This window comes from Saimiri boliviensis, chromosome 1 (genome assembly GCF_048565385.1).
Source record: "Saimiri boliviensis isolate mSaiBol1 chromosome 1, mSaiBol1.pri, whole genome shotgun sequence".
Lineage (NCBI taxonomy): Eukaryota > Metazoa > Chordata > Mammalia > Primates > Cebidae > Saimiri > Saimiri boliviensis.
This window is the reverse complement of record NC_133449.1, coordinates 98,096,608-98,112,677: the sequence shown is the minus strand read 5'-3', so window position 1 is coordinate 98,112,677 and position 16,070 is coordinate 98,096,608. Positions and strand designations below refer to the sequence as shown.

Sequence of the window (16,070 nt, the reverse complement as noted above, 5' to 3'; positions counted from 1 at the left end):
GTTGTGTTTCCCTTTCTCAGCAGCTTCTTTAAGTACACATATTTTCAGCAACAAGGAAGGCTTTCAGTCTCATCATCTCACTGCAGCAGATAAAAATGCGGTTGTAATCATTGAGAAACACCTCTGTGTGTGGTAGTCGCTTGTAATAGAAGCGGTGGCAGGCCTCCCAAGCTCCATTCTGATGATGTGGTGAAAGGCAGTGGAACGCAGCTTTTGAGTTCGCTTTATAGGCAGGAAGAGGGGGAAAATTGTTGACCTGTAGCTTTGAGCAGTTCTTTTATTCTGTCATTAAGAATTCTACTTTATCTCCTCTTCTTATGTCAGATTTGCCATTTAGAAAACGTGCCTAGACTCCGAGACCAACCACCATCATATACAAATATTTAGGAACTTAAGGGAGTACATTTTCCTTTTTTTACCTACTGATTTTCCCCTCCAATTTTAGGAATTAAAATTGACTTGTATTTATAATACATGGATACACAAAAATTGATGTTTTAATGTTAGTATCGCCAGGCCAAGTTCCTAGCCATGTCGCACTGTATGTTAAAGTTTGTTTAGATGCATTCTCATGCTGGAACTCTCAAGGTGGCTTTAGGTCTGCATGGTTCAGAAAGTCATCATCCATCAGGGTGGCTCGTCCCAGACAAGCCTCCTAATCTGGAAACAAAAAGACGAGTTTTGTCTTTGGAGGCCATGGTCCTCACTCAGACCCGTGCCTCCTGCCAGTCCTGCGTCGTGGCCCCTCCCCAGGGTCCTTGTGTGCTCATCCTCCCAGCCAGGTGGTGCCACATGGTGTCTTCCATGGCCAGCAGCCTTCCCCTCCCACAAGTAGTCAGTACCTTTTACATATTCGTGCCTTCTGCAGCCTATGTAGTCATGTAGTTGAATTACCAGAAAAACATGTGTTACTGATGCAGTTAGGCTAAACGGCCCTAGCCTGTGGGTCCCATAGAAGGCTGCGGAGTGGTGAGTCCTGGAGCAGGTACAGAAATGAGTGCACACTCCTTCTCATCTCACATAGGCTCTGCCAGACGAGCTCCCGTTGGATACAAAACAAGACTGCTGGCCTTGCATGTGCACGTTTGTAGGTTAGGTTTTGGTCATCTGATTTTCATTCCTTTACTCAGAGAAAATGAGCAAATGCTTGATTTTTCCTCCAGCACAGTCGAGAAGCGTGAGCTGGTGAATCCTGCCAGCATGAAGCAGGCCCTGATTGCATCAGCCCGGAGGCTCCCCGGGGTCAACATGTTTGAGCAAGGCCATGGCAAGCTCGATCTGCTCAGAGCCTATCAGATCCTCAACAGCTACAAGCCTCAGGCAAGGTCAGTGTGCCGCCCGGCTGATGGGCCTTTCTCTCCTTCTCGGGACTGTGGGCAGGTTTACCTCTGCACAAAATACAAGCCTCAAAACAAAATATAGCTAAGCACAGAATTCTCAGGCTGCTTGGAGACGTTTTGCTGCTGCTTCTACCAGGGTGCTGCTGGTAGAACAGGTAGCTACTTTCAACTTACTGATGTTATCTGTAATATAAATGGTTAAAAGTAATGATTTCTGAGGGTTTTTTGCTTTTGTTGTTTAGTTTTTTAGACTCTTGAAATAATCTTAGGTTTACAGAAATTTTGCAAAAGTAGGAGTTGTCATGCAAGATTGGCCCAGTTTCCCCTAATGCCACCATTTCAGATGGCTAGAGTACAGCTGTTAAAACTAACATACGAACACTGACACTACTGTAATTCACCTGCTGACCACATATGTCTCGCCAGCTCCCGTGGTGCTCCTATCTGGCCTGGTCCCCACTTTGTTTTCACCCTTTATTTTGAAATGATTTTAGATCGACAGCAGAGTTTCAGAGATGGTTCTTGAGAACCCCTAAGTCTGTCTCTTATCTTTCCCTAACCTAAGCATCTTCCATAACCACAGTCTGAGCCTCAGAGCCTGGAGATGAACCTTGGTGTAGCACTGCCGACTGCAGATTCAGATTCAGCCCGCTGTCCCACAGGTCCTTTCTCTGGGATCCAGTGCAGGATCCCACGTTGCATTTCATTGTCCTGTCTTCTTAGTCTCCTCTAATCCCAGTTGGTTCCTCTGTTTTCCTTCATCTTATTACTGGTGGTGTTCATTTTCACCATTTGATTAATGTGGTCTGTCAGTCTGGGTCCACCAAGAAACAGACGCCAAGCTAGAATTAGATGTTGAAAAGATTTGTGGGGCATGTGGACCTCTGAAGGATAAAGAGAAGGCTGTAAATAGGCAAGGACTGCAGTGCTGATCTGACACCAAAAAGAGGTAGGAAGACTGGGGAGGAAGAGGCTCGAACAGGTCTGAAAAAGTTTTGCCTGAAGGGAAATCCTTGAACCAAATTGCCTGTTGGAGGAGTCCTGTGTCCCGCAGGTATGGGCCTGGCCTAGTGCCTCCTCTGTGCTCAGTCATTGGCTGGGAGCAGCCCCAGGGGATGCATGGCCTTGGCACAGACATGGTAAGGACCCATGGGTGGCAGCTGCAGTGTCGGCCTGTGGTGCTCCTGCAGAGGAGAACTTAGCCGCTGGCCCTGTGGAGCCAGAATGGCACCTGCTAGGTGTCTCCACTGTGCAGCCCCTGTGTTTCCATTGTGACTCCTGTCTCGTGGAGGGTATGCTTAGAGATGGTCTGGTTTCTTCATATACTTCTACTCACTCATTTTAGCATGCTTGATGCTTCTTGCCTTTCATGATTGCTCCTGAGGAGTTTGACAACTGTGATGATTTTCTTTTTCCTTTATTGTATTTGCATTGATTAATGGAACTCTGCTGGAAGGAAGAGCTGTCCTTTGTCTCCCATTTATTCAGTTCTTTATATCAGTATGAACACATATTTATTTTACTCTGTGGGTTATAGTTAATATTATCGTTTAGTTGGTTGCTCAGGTTGTCCCAGAGTTTGCTGTCTGGAGCTCCATCTAGTGGCTTGTCTTTTCAGCATGTCTCCAGCATTTTCTGAGCAATTTCTGTCTTCTTGGCAGTACAAGGTGTCCTGCACACACTTCTGTACTCTAGCCTTGGTATCAGTTCTTTCTCTAAGTAACTCTTTCCTGATGGCCTATTCTAATGGCATTGAGACACCAAGACCTGGTCACTTGGGGTGCTCAGAGCTGCTGTGCTCACAGTTGTTCCTGTGCTGTTCAGCAGACAGAGCTAGGCAATGTATGGACATGCGTACAGGCACACACATGCCTGTTTCTGTATCTGCCCCACTGTGTATGTACGAGAAACAGGAGTTCATGCCGTCTCCTGATTCCACACAGTATCACAGGGTTCATTCCAGCTTTTCTCTCTCCTTGTTTTTCTCTCTCTGTCTCTATCTCTTTCTTACAGACGTGGTCAAGTTACCTCTATTTCTAATTCCATTCTCCAACAGTGAGAAGCCTGGCTCTCATTATCCACAATACATTGACTTATTTGCTTAGTCCTACTATATATATACTGAGCAGCTCTGGAATTGCTAATCCATGCCCTTGTGAATTTTTTGAATACAGTATTTGTGATAGTGTGTTATTATCTTTGGCCCTGCAGAATATAGTTATATAGTGTTTTCTTTTTTTTTTATTTTCTTGAGCCAGAGTTTCGCTCTTGTTGCCCAGGCTGGAGTGCAGTGGTGCAATCTTGGCTCACCATAACTTCTGCCTTCTGTGAGGAGTTCAAGTGAATCTCCTGCCTCAGCCTCCCAAGTAGCTGGGATACAGGTCCCTGCCACCACACCCAGCTAATCTTGTGTTTTTAGTAGAGATGGGGTTTCACCATGTTGCCCAGGCTGTCTTGAACTCCTGATGTTGTGATCCACCCACCTTGGCCTCCCAAAGTGCTGGGATTACAGATGTGAGCCACCATACCTGGCCTATAGTGTTTTCTTAAGTTACATTGGTTAATTCTTTCCTTGGTATCTGTTTTTAATACGGTTGGAGTCATTTATTCATATTTATATTCCTTTTTGAATTTCCCCCAGATCCTGGTTGATTACAATTTGTTATCCAGTGTGTAAAAACATTACCATGGTTCTAAGGATGTGTTAGTTTGTTCTTGCATTGCTGTAAAAAAGTACCTGAGACTGGGTAATTTATAGAGGTTTAATTGGCTCCTGGTTCTACAGGCTGTACAGGAAGCATAGTGCCAGCATCTGCTTCTGGGGAGGCCTCAGGGAGCTTCCAGTCACGGGAAAAGGTGAAGGGAAGCCAGTCTGTCACATGGCAAGACAGGGAGCAAGAGAGCAGGGAGGTCCCAGACTTTTAAATACCCAGATCTTGCATGAGCTGAGCCAGAACTCAGCTATCACCAAGGGGATGGTGCTAAACCATCCATGAGGGGGTGCCCCTGTGATCCAGTCACTTCCCACCGAGCCCACCTCCAACACTGGCGATTACAGGTCAGCATGAGATTTGGAGGGCACAAGCATCCAAACCATATCAGTTCCCATTTGCCCATTCTTCGACCAGGCTTCCACAGACACCTTTCACACACATCAGGTCGGATTTTATCCTTTTTTTTCCCCTTTGCCCACAAATGAGCACATACATAGAAGGATAGCATCACTGTGGACATTCTTTTACATTCTGCTTTTTTCACTTAATGTCCTGGAAATCACTCCACATCAGTGCATAGAGATTCTCCTCTTTTTTTTTTTTTTTTTTTTTTTTTACAGACGTATCCTGTGAATGTACAATTGATAAGGCCCCTGCTAGTCTACATATGGGCTTTTAAGTTGTTTCCAGTGAACTTGCAGTGAAAAACCTCAGACCTGTGTGTCTCAGTTTTGTTGGAGATGCTTCATTCAGGGTAAATTCCTAAAGGTGACACTATCGGGTCAGCATTGAGAGCATTGGGTAGTTCTGTTAGGTAAAGTGGCATTGCTGGTCCAGGTTGAGAGCATCAGGTAGCTCTGTAGTGGCATTGCTGATCTGGGTTCTGGTGGCTCTGTTAGGTACAGTGGCATTGCTGGTCTGGGTTGAGAGCATCGGGAGTTCTGTTAGGCATTGCTTCGTTTCCCTCCGGAAGGGTTGTGCCTGTTTGTGTTATGTGAGCAGTGTGCTTGAGTGCTGGTTTCCCCAGAGCCTCACCGACAGAATGTTCTGTCATCCTTGTTACTTTTTACAAATCGGATTGGTAGGAAATAGTATTTTAATATTAGTTGCATTTCTCTATTTATGAGTACGTTTGAACACTTATGTCTATGTTTAAGAGCTGTTTTTTTACCTTTCTTGTGAATTGTCTTATTTCTTTTTCAGTGGGGTTTTTGGTTCCTCTTGAGAGTTCTTGATATGTTAGGGTTAGTGACCCTCTGTCAGGGATATGTCTTGCAGATTTTCTGCCACTTTGTCAGTTGTCTTTTGACTTACATAAGGTGTTTCTGCCATGCAGTTGTTGTTTTTCAGTAGTCATGTTTGTTAGTCTTCTGCTGATGCCTCTGGATTTTGAGTCCTTAAAAAGTCTTTTCTGTACTGAGGGAGATAAAAGAGAAATTCACCCATGTTTTCTTCTAATACTTGTTTGCTTTGTTTTGTTTACTTGAGATTCCTTGATCCATTTGGATTTTATTTTTGTGTTGTTTGGAGGTATGGATCTAATTTTTTCTTGTGCCAAATGGCCACCCATTTGTTAAAGCTCTTGTGATTAAAAAGTCCATCTTGCCCCAATGATTTGAGATACCATCTTTATCCTGTACTAAGTTTTCATGTGTATTAGGTTTATCCCTGAGCTTTCCATTCTGTTCCACTGGTCTATCTGTGCATGTACTGGTACCATATTGTTTTGATCATAAAGACTTTATAACATGTTTCAATATCTGGTAGTGCTAGTTCCCCTTGTAATTTTTTTCCAGTGTTTTCTTGGGTTTTTTTTTTTTTTTTTTTTTTTTTTTTGAGGAGGCAGCAGGGTCTTGCTATGTGGCTCAGGCTGGAGTGCAGTTGCATGATCTCCACTCACTGTAAACTCTGCCCTCTGGGTTCAGGTGATTCTCCCATCTCAGCCTCCAAGTAAGTGGACTGCAGGTACACACTCCATGCCCAGCTAATTTTTCTCTTTTTAGTAGAGACAGCGTTTTGCCATGTTACCCAGGCTGGTTTCAAACTCCTGGGCTCAAGCCATCCTTCCGCCTCAGCCTCCCAAAGTGCTGGAATTAAACGCATGAGCTACCACGCCCAGCCCTTCTTTGTTGTTCTTGCATGTTTGTTTTCTTCTTGTGAATTTTCTTATCAACTTACTTAATTCTATGAAAGACGCTTGTTGGAATTTTTTGTTGAAATTATATCAAATTTGAAATGAACTTAGAAGTGATATTTTTATAATGCTGATATTTTGTCTGAGAGCAAAGGATCCATTTCCATTTGCTCAAGTCTTATGTGTCTTCCAGCAGGTTTTACAGTTGTCTTCATGTAGGTTTTACACATTTCTTGGTAAGTTTAAGTATTTAATCTTTTTGTTGCTATTGTAGATGAGGTTTTCTCTTTATCCTCTGGTTTTATTTCTATATGTTAATTTTATATCCTGCTACCTAACTGAATTATTGTTTTAGTTTTATTATTGCTTCTCTAGGGTTTTCCAAGTATACTAATCTTGTTATATGGAAATAAAGATAGTTTTATGTCTTCCTTACCAACTCGTAAGGCTTCGTTGATTAGTTTTGTCTAGTTGCTTGGGCTGGTATCTCTACACAGTGTTGAATAGCAGTAGTGGTAGTGGCTATCCTTGTGTCATTCCTAATCTTAGTGGAAATGCCTCTTGTGTTTCTCCATTAAGTAAGATGCTGTATTTATCACTAAGGTGTATGTGTGTGTGCGTATATATATATATATATATATATATATATATATATATTGTGGTGCTGGATTTTCTGTCTAGTGCTGTTTTTTTGACTGTTTTCATCAGGACTGTGCATTGAATTTTGTAGGCTTTTTCAGCATCTAGAAAGGTAATCATATGAATACTTTAGACCTATTAATATATATGGTTCATGATATTAATGAGCTTCCCAATATTGAACCAATCTTACATTTCTGAAATAAATCTCACTGGTTTTGATGTGTTGTTTTCTTAATATGATGTTGAATTCTCTTCGCTAATAATGATTTCTTAGTTGATTCATGTTGAGTTAGTAGTTGAATTAAACTGTTTACAGAGCACAGTTGCCTGCAAAGTTTACAAACACATTTCAGGTAGAACAGGTACCTTTGCTGATTCATACCGTTATAGTCACATGGTCAACCCATTCAGGATTTTTAAAACTAGGTTGTACTTACTTCCTTTTCTTTTTCTTCTTTTTGTGAACTTTAGACTTGTGAAGGTGGTATCTATTTAGATGACTGGCTGTCATAAGTGTTGATTATAACTGTCTGTGAAAGTCACAGTATCCCTAAACATACTCCATTTGGTTTCTTATATAGCAATTCAGTTGGCCCAGATACATGCATCTTTGTTATTACAAACTAATAAAAAATACTCCTACCATCGTTGCTATTTGAGAAAGGCTGGCATCTCCTGTAATGAGGTGAAGCAGTTGGGCAGAGCTGCATGCCCACTGCATGTGGGTGCAGCTTGAGAAGCAGGATCCTTGTATGCCTGGTACTCTCGGGGAGGCCATCTTGGGTCATGTCTTGTCTGAAACGCTTGTCTCTTGCCCGTGTTTTCACCTGTTGGAGCATAGCTGACACTGCTGCTTCACTAGGAGTGATGTGAACCCAGCACAAACTCAGTTCAGATAAGGGGAAAGCGTGAAACCAGCAGAATTGCGGGAGCACTTGTGTCAGCACTGTGACACAAATTGTTTTGTCAGGGTCCCCAGCACCTCTCCCAGGCCTGGTGCTTTAGGACTCATAGGACTCAGCCTGTGGACTAAGATATGTTATAGTGGCACAGCAAGGATGCGTAAGGAGCTCTGTAAGGGAAAAAGATACCTCACACAGGGAGCCTGGAGAAATCCAGGCGTAGCTTCCTAAGCTCTTCCCTCTCTTCTGCCAGGCAGGGTCTCACAGAGCTGACCCCTTTTCCAGCAGCAGACTGCATTGACACGTGTACATGTGTGTGCCCAAGGAAGCCCTCTAGAGACTCTAGGGCTGGTCACATACTCATTCTCTACCAGTCACAACTCCCAGAGCGCTAGACTTGCAAAAGCAGAGAGGTGTTCCCTGTGCATCACTGTATTTGTACAGACAGCAGACTGGCAAAGAGGCCTTATCTGTGTAGGAGCATTCCAGAGCCTACTTCCCAGATGCCAGCCTAGGGCAGCCCTGTAAGCAGGCCCTTCTGAAGCTAGGTCTGCTTTGTGAACTCTTTCTTGTACAGCTGTGTTGCTTTATTGTAGTTTTCTCATATGGTCTACTCTAACACTGTATTCTTTATTTCAGTTTGAGCCCCAGCTACATAGATCTGACTGAGTGTCCCTACATGTGGCCCTACTGCTCCCAGCCCATCTACTATGGAGGAATGCCGACAATTGTTAATGTCACCATCCTCAACGGCATGGGAGTCACAGGAAGAATTGTAGATAAGGTGAAACTTCTCTCTGACTTGGTCTCTGACTTGATGGTGAACTTAGACACGGCCCAGACCTTTAGGCCATAGTTATTTCTGCTGAAGTTAAAAAAGGAAAGGTTCTAGACTGAGGAGGGAAGGTCACTTAAGCCCAGGATGTCAAGAGCAACAAAGTGAGACCTGTCTCTACAAATAATAAAGCAATTAGCCGGGGATGGTGGTGCACGCCTGTGGTCCCAGATACACAGGAGGCTGAGGTGTGAGGATCACTTGATTCTAGCAGGTTGAGGCTGCAGTGAGCCAGCATCGTGCCATTGCTCTCCAGCCTGGGTGACAGAGCAAGACCCTGTCTGGAAAAAGAAAAAAAAACAAAACAGAAATAGCCCTATCTAGGGTACCAGGGCTGTTGGATGTAGTGGTTTGTTATATCCTAAGTCTGTTACAGAGTAAGTCAAGATCAAATTAATGAAACCAGTTTTACTTTTTACATCTTGAGTTTGGTTCCTGAGTCAACTAATTATATTTGACGTTTTACAATTTGATTTCATTTCTGTTCTTCATCTGTACAATTTTGCCCCTGTAATTAAAGGCCCAGTTGTAGTATTTCATCATCATTATTATTATTATTATTATTATTATTATTATTATTATTGAAGACAGAGTTTCACTTTTGTTGCCTGGGTTGGAGTGCAATGGCGCGATCTCTCAGCTCACTGAAACCTCTGCCTCTGGGTTCAAGTGATTCTCCTGCCTCAGCCTTCCAGGTAGCGGGGATTACAGGTACCTGCCACCACGCCCAGCTAATTTTTTGTATTTTTAGTAGAGATGGGGTTTCACCATGTTGGCCAGACTGGTCTTGAACTCTTGACCTCAGGTGATCCACCTGCCTTAGCTTCCCAGTGTCCTGGCATTACAGGTGTGAGCCACCATGTCAGCCAGTGTTTTATTCTTTGATGAGTGTAGATAGGCCTTTGTGTTTGGAAGAAGCGGTCTTTTTTTAAAATACGGTTTTGTAAATTTTTTTTTTTTTTTTTTTTGAGACGGAGTTTCGCTCGTTACCCAGGCCGGAGTGCAATGGCGCAATCTCAGCTCACCGCAACCTCCGCTTCCCGGGTTCAGGCAATTCTCCTGCCTCAGCCTCCTGAGTAGCTCGGATTACAGGCATGTGCCACCATGCCCAGCTACTTTTTTGTATTTTTAGTAGAGACGGGGTTTCACCATGTTGACCAGGATGGTCTCGATCTCTTGACCTCGTGATCCACCCGCCTCGGCCTCCCAAAGTGCTGGGATTACAGGCTTGAGCCACCGCGCCTGGCAGTTTTGTAAATTTTTAAAAATCGTACTGTGTAGATCACAATAATAAAAAATAGAAAAGAAGAGAAAACTCACTTCCAGCCTCAGCATACTAACTTGGCTGCTTTTTTAAAAATGTTCTTTTCCACTTTATCTGCAATACTTATTTTTTGTTATTGTGCAGTTGGCAAAAATTTACATTTTTTTGGTAGTTCTCATTATATTGTAAACATTGAAAAATTCAGTTATATGCATGGCACCAGTATACTTCTTAATGGTTGTTTATATTTAGAAATAATAAATCATAATTTGTTTACTATTTTTCTTTGAACTGTTAGGTAGTTTTCAACCATAAACATTTCACGGAATATTTTTGCATATATGGTTTTCTTTTCTTTTGAACTATTTTCTTAACGTAAACTCCCTGGATTCGCTCCCTGACTCAGGTGTGAACATTCAAGGCATGTCCTACCAAATTCTGCCCAGTAGAGTATGTTGGCTTAGACTGCTGCTGGTAGGATTCAGAGGGAAGGTGTCTCCACTAGACCTTCACTGGGTGATTTGTCTTTTGAAATTTTTTTATTCCGTTAGTGTTTTTAAAACTTGAGATAACATTTACATACCATGAAATTCACCCTTTTAGGTTGTACAGTTTGGTGGGTTTTACTATACTCACAAGGTTGTGCCAACATCTCCTTCAGGAATATTCGCTGAAAGAAACCTTCTACTCATGATCAGTCACTCCTTGTTCCCCCTCCAGCCCTTGGCAGCCAGTCTGCTTTCTGTCTCTGTGGGTTTGCCTGTTCAACTTCGCCCTTCAGTGGAATCATATCTCATCTGTCCTTTTGTGCGCAGCTTCCTTCCCTCAGCTTCAGGTTTTCAGGGTTTGTCCACGTCGTAGCACCGTCCGTGGCGTACTGCTTCCCATGGCGGAGTAGCGTGCCACTGGGTGGGGAGGCCACATGGCGTTGACCCGTTCCTCTGTTGCTGGGCATCTGGCTGTTCTAGGTGGCCCATCTTTCAGCTTTAAACTTCGAGGGGAAAATGGGTGCCTTGTGGAATATGCACTTCAGTTATTTCTGGGGTGGATATCTTTGGTTGTGTTTCCTAAGTGTATTTCCTCTTGTATGAGTTACATTTTCATTGCGTTGGCCCATTTTTCTCCTGGAATTGGGATTTTCTCTATCAATCCTAACAAGATCATCATGTCATAGAGAAATTAACCATTGCTGTCTTTTAAGCAAAATGTTTCTCCAGCTGATTTTCTTTTCCTTTTAATATTACGTATTAAGTTTTACATTTCAGGTTGTTAAATTTTTATCTTTTATGACTTTAATTGTTTTAACAGATGAGAAACTTATCCTTCCAGAGATATAATAAAATTTCAGTTTTATTTTTCTACTGTTACGTATATGATAGTTAGATATGTTTCATCTATGTTAATTTGATATGTGTTACAAGAGATGGGCAAAAGCTTTTCACTTGCAAACCAGTGGCCCCAAGAGCATTCATTCAAAATCCCTCTTCTTCCTATTTGGGATGCCATATCCTACAGACGTGTTTCTTTTTCATACTTCTTTCTTAACACACTGGCTTACTTGAGGTGTAAGTTCTGGGTGTGTGGGGTGTGAGGGAGATAAGTAATTTGGGTTTCTCTGAAATAACTGGTTAGTTGCAAGTGCTCACTGGCGTCTCTTCCAGGTGGCCTCTGCTCACGCTTCCCTTTCTGCTTTCCTCCCACCCAGCTGAGCCAGCCCTCCCTCTGGCCACCTGTTCCCAGCTTCAGAATGTGACTCGGGACACTTGGTGTCGCTGTCTTATTACTACTTTCAATTAATGGGATTTTTGTAAGCATACAACTAATTGGGATATAACCTTAAATCTGAGAGTTTTCATCTGTTTAAGCCCTGTCAGTCAGATAAAGTTCTTCATCAAAGAACCTTTGACAAAAGTTTCTCCTGTTTTATGATGGGGAAAAAAACATGTCTCCATAAAATTGGAGGCTGTCAGAAATAGCAGTTTCTAGACTCTTCTCGTGGTATGTTCCAGGCAGTCCATAAGCTACTTTGGTTGTAGTTACTTAGTATCTGTATAAATTTCATTTTTTCCTCGTAGGGAAATATTTCTCAGAAACCAGTTTTGGTAAGAGTTGAGTTTTTCTGGTTTGCGCATGTTTTCTCTTGGAGCTTTTCACTTCAGCCTTTGTGTGATTTCTTTCTCCTGCAGCCTGACTGGCAGCCCTATTTGCCACAGAATGGAGACAACATTGAAGTCGCCTTCTCTTACTCCTCAGTGTTATGGCCTTGGTCGGGCTACCTGGCCATCTCCATTTCTGTGACCAAGAAAGCAGCTTCCTGGGAAGGCATTGCTCAGGGTCACGTTATGATCACTGTGGCTTCCCCAGCAGAGATGGAGGTAAGACGTGGCGGGGGAGTGGCTTGTTTTCTTAGCTGTTTGACATCACCTTTTGGGGAGGGACAGAAAATGGCTGGTGTCTACATTGGAAGTATAGTTTGCAGACAGGTTTATCCTTGATGGCCACAGTTGATGGTTTCAAGGCCTCCGGAGCAGCTGGAGTTTGAAGAACTAGCTCAGTCACTGAGTGCTAGTGCTTGCCGTTCTGTGGCCACACAGCAGCACAGAAGACTGTTTTGTACTAGATTTCAAGCTCAAAAGGAATGCACCAAAAATACGTATTCTCTAAAAGGAAATGTAGGGTCAATCCTTTGAAGGTCTACTAGTTTTTATTAATAGAATATGCCTTAAAATTTTTTTATTTGAGACGGAGTCTTGTTCTGTGACCAGGCTGGGGTGCAGTAGTGTGATCTTAGCTCATTGCAACCTCCGCCTCCCAGGTTCAAGCAATTCTCCTGTCTCAGCGTTCTAAGTAGCTGGGACTACAGGTGTGCGCCACCACACCCAGCTAATTTTTGTGTTTTTAGTAGAGATGGGGTTTCACCATATTGGCCAGGATGGTCTGGAACTCCTGACCTCATGATCCGCCTGCCTCAGCCTCCCAAAGTGCTGGGATTACAAGTGTGAGCCACTGCACCTGGTATATTTTAAGTCTTAAACTCTGTAAGTGTTTGAATGGACTTAGTTGTGATACATGAATGTTTTATCAAACATTTGTTATTGGAAATTGTGTTCAAATCATTTAGGTTAAATTGATAAATAGAAATGATGTTTTTAAACCTGAAAGTTTTTTCTGGGAAATGAGGGCATTTTTTTTTTTTTTTTTTTTTTTTTAGTCAAAAAATGGTGCAGAACAGACGTCAACAGTAAAGCTCCCCATTAAGGTGAAGATAATTCCTACTCCCCCACGAAGCAAGAGAGTTCTCTGGGATCAGTACCACAATCTCCGCTATCCACCTGGCTATTTCCCCAGGGATAATTTAAGGATGAAGAATGACCCTTTAGACTGGTAAGCACCCCACAGATGCGCTTCACCTCCCCAGCCTCCTACCACAGAGGCACTGCTATTCCTGCAACTTTTTTTTTTTTTTCTTGAGATGGAGTCTCCCACTGTTGCTCAGGCTGTAGTGCAGTGGCGTGATCTTGGCTCACTGCAATCTCTGCTTCCTGGGTTCAAGCAATTCTCCTGCCTCAGCCTCCCAAGTAGCTGGAACTACAGGCATGCGCCACCACGTCCAGCTAATTTGTTGTATTTTTAGTAGGGACGGGGTTTCACCATACTGGCCGGGATGGTCTCTTCCTGACCTCGTGATCTCTCTGCCTTGGCCTTCCAAGGTGCTGGGATTACAGGCATGAGCCACTGTGCCCAGCCCCTTCAAGTTTTAAGAAGGAGATATTGCTCAGCTTCTTGTGGAGCCTGGACTCTCGTGACACTGAGACATTCCGGGCCTTTGCCATGTACAACCTGACTTTTCTTTTGAAACTTTCACAAGTACGATTGTGCAGTTAAAAGCTTGCAGTTCTCTTGAACTGCTCTCTTTTCCTTCCCATTCCCACTGAGCCAGTCAGCAAAGTTGTGAGTCTTAACCTTCAGACTACATGCTGGATCCTTCCATCTCTGGCCTTCTTCTCTCTCCCATCCCAATCCAGGCCATCATCATCTCCTGCCTGGATGGCATCAGTAGCTCCTGAGTGCCACTGCTGTTGCTGTTGCAGCCCTGATTCCACTCCTCTTGTAGCATCCTTGGTAATCTTGTTAAAATACCAGTTCTAACATGTTTCGCCTCAAGCTCTCCAGTGACTGACTGCCTAGTCAGACTTCCTCACCTGGCCAAGCACCCAGGTGTGACCCCTGCCACCCTTCAGGATCTGGCACTGCTTCCTCCTTCCCTGCAAGTCCCCATGACCCTTCTCCCTGTGCCTGTTCCCTGCAGGGGAGCTGGGCTGACTTTCTCACGGCCCATAAGTCAGGCTCACTGCTGTGTTAACGAATGGACTCATTTGAACTGCATGCTTAAAGTAGGGGAAGGGGAAGCATTGAAAGATGTGACCAGGATAGTTAGAGTCAGACTTGGTTTTAAAAGAAGATGTCTCTGGCAGCCAGATTGGAGGGACTCAGACCAGAGGCTGTTAGACAGGAAGTGCTGGGAAGTTCATAGACCCAGGGGAGACTGTGGACCTGCAGAAGAGTACCTGGAGTCTGTGCTGCCGAGAAATAGGGTGTTGGGGGGCTGGGAGGTGAGAATGGGGCAACCCCAGAGGGTGTATACAGTGTCTCTTAGAAAAGTGAGCACATTTGGGAGGGGCAGGGATGGAAAGCTCACCAGTGGCAGCGACATCAGTTAGCCTTGCTGCTGTCTCAGTGCCAGGGCCCTGCGTGGCTTGTTCCAGCATCCCTGTACTCCCGACGCCGTCTGCTAAGCTCTTTGGTCAGACACAGATGGTTGCCAGCAGTACACATGAATGCCACTGCTGAAGTGCTGGTCCAGTACACGTTAAACATGTCTTTGGCCATTTCTTCTGGTCATTTTAGCTCTTTCATGTAAATGCCAGGCCTATGGTTTCTTCTTATCAGCCATTTCCACGTACCCAGGCCAGAGCATGCAGGTCTGCTGCGGCCGATGCCTGTGGCAGTGGCCCAACCATACAGGCCTTCTCTGTGGGTGCTATGCAGCATGGTGCTGCTGCATAGGCGGCCCTGTGGCTGGATATGCCTTTACTGCCAGTAAAGAGACATCATTTTAATGCCGTGGCTTATTGTTTTTCAGGAATGGTGATCACATCCACACTAATTTCAGGGATATGTACCAGCATCTTAGAAGCATGGGCTACTTTGTGGAGGTCCTTGGGGCCCCCTTCACATGTTTTGATGCCAGTCAGTATGGTAAGTGGCGATGCTGTGCTAGCCAGATGGCCTTTCCGCGCAGTTTGGATGTTTGTTAAATGTTTGAGAAGTGAATCCCAGTTTTCAATGATAGGTACCAAGGGAGAAGCGCCCTGAGCCCCACAGCTGGGTGAGCCTATGGCGAGCCTCTGAAACAGGCATACTTTCCTATTGGGTGGTGATGGGTGTGATGTTCAGCTGAAATACAAGACTGTCTGACTGACTGGAAATTGGGACATTGGTACTCTTCGTTTTTTTCTTCTTTAAGTTAAAAGGAACTCTGGCATATATTTCACTCCTTTTCAAGTGAGTGAAAAATCTTTATCCTGAGCACCACAAATGAAATCAGATCACAGTTAATCCTTGTGTGTTGCTGGACCCTGGTCCTCTAGTTTTTAGCCCCTTTCAAAGTGGTATAGGGAGGCACACACCAGTCTCTTAGGTGTCAGTAACCTGAGACGTGGACCCGATGACACTGCGTTTCTGCAGCGGTGGTGTCCTGTCATTCGGAGGTGACAGTTCCCAGCCTTGGTTCTTTGTTCATCAGGCACTTTGCTGATGGTGGACAGTGAGGAAGAGTACTTCCCGGAAGAGATCACCAAGCTCCGGAGGGACGTGGACAATGGACTCTCGCTCATCATCTTCAGTGACTGGTACAACACTTCCGTTATGAGAAAAGTCAAGTTTTATGATGAAAACACAAGGTACTGATGTGCATTGGGATTTGGATCAGAAATGGGACTTTTGGGGTATTAAATTCTACCCAGCAGATACTTAAGTTATCATTTGACCTGTTGGTGGTCTTTCCAGTTAGTAGAGACACATTCAGAGAGCTTGATTAGAAAGAAGCTCCTTCGACTGAGTGCCTGTTCTCACACCTGTAATCCCAGCACTTTGGGAGGCTGAGTTGGGCAGATCACTTGAAACTGGGCGACCGAGGCTGCAGTGAGCTGAGATCGAGCCACTGCACTCCAGCCTTG

General features: G+C 44.1%; 1 protein-coding gene across 3 annotated transcripts in view; it reads left to right on the top strand.

Annotated features, from left to right (window-relative positions):
* Positions 1-16,070, top strand: part of MBTPS1 (membrane bound transcription factor peptidase, site 1) — a 62,573-nt gene that overhangs the window by 32,570 nt on the left and 13,933 nt on the right. For all 3 annotated transcript variants that reach the window (XM_003922802.4, XM_074400684.1, XM_074400689.1), the window contains 6 exons: positions 1,164-1,325; positions 8,372-8,516; positions 12,018-12,206; positions 13,043-13,215; positions 14,975-15,090; positions 15,638-15,794. In XM_003922802.4, coding sequence (XP_003922851.1) covers positions 1,164-1,325; positions 8,372-8,516; positions 12,018-12,206; positions 13,043-13,215; positions 14,975-15,090; positions 15,638-15,794 — 942 coding nt within the window. The remainder of the gene's footprint in view (positions 1-1,163; positions 1,326-8,371; positions 8,517-12,017; positions 12,207-13,042; positions 13,216-14,974; positions 15,091-15,637; positions 15,795-16,070) is intronic.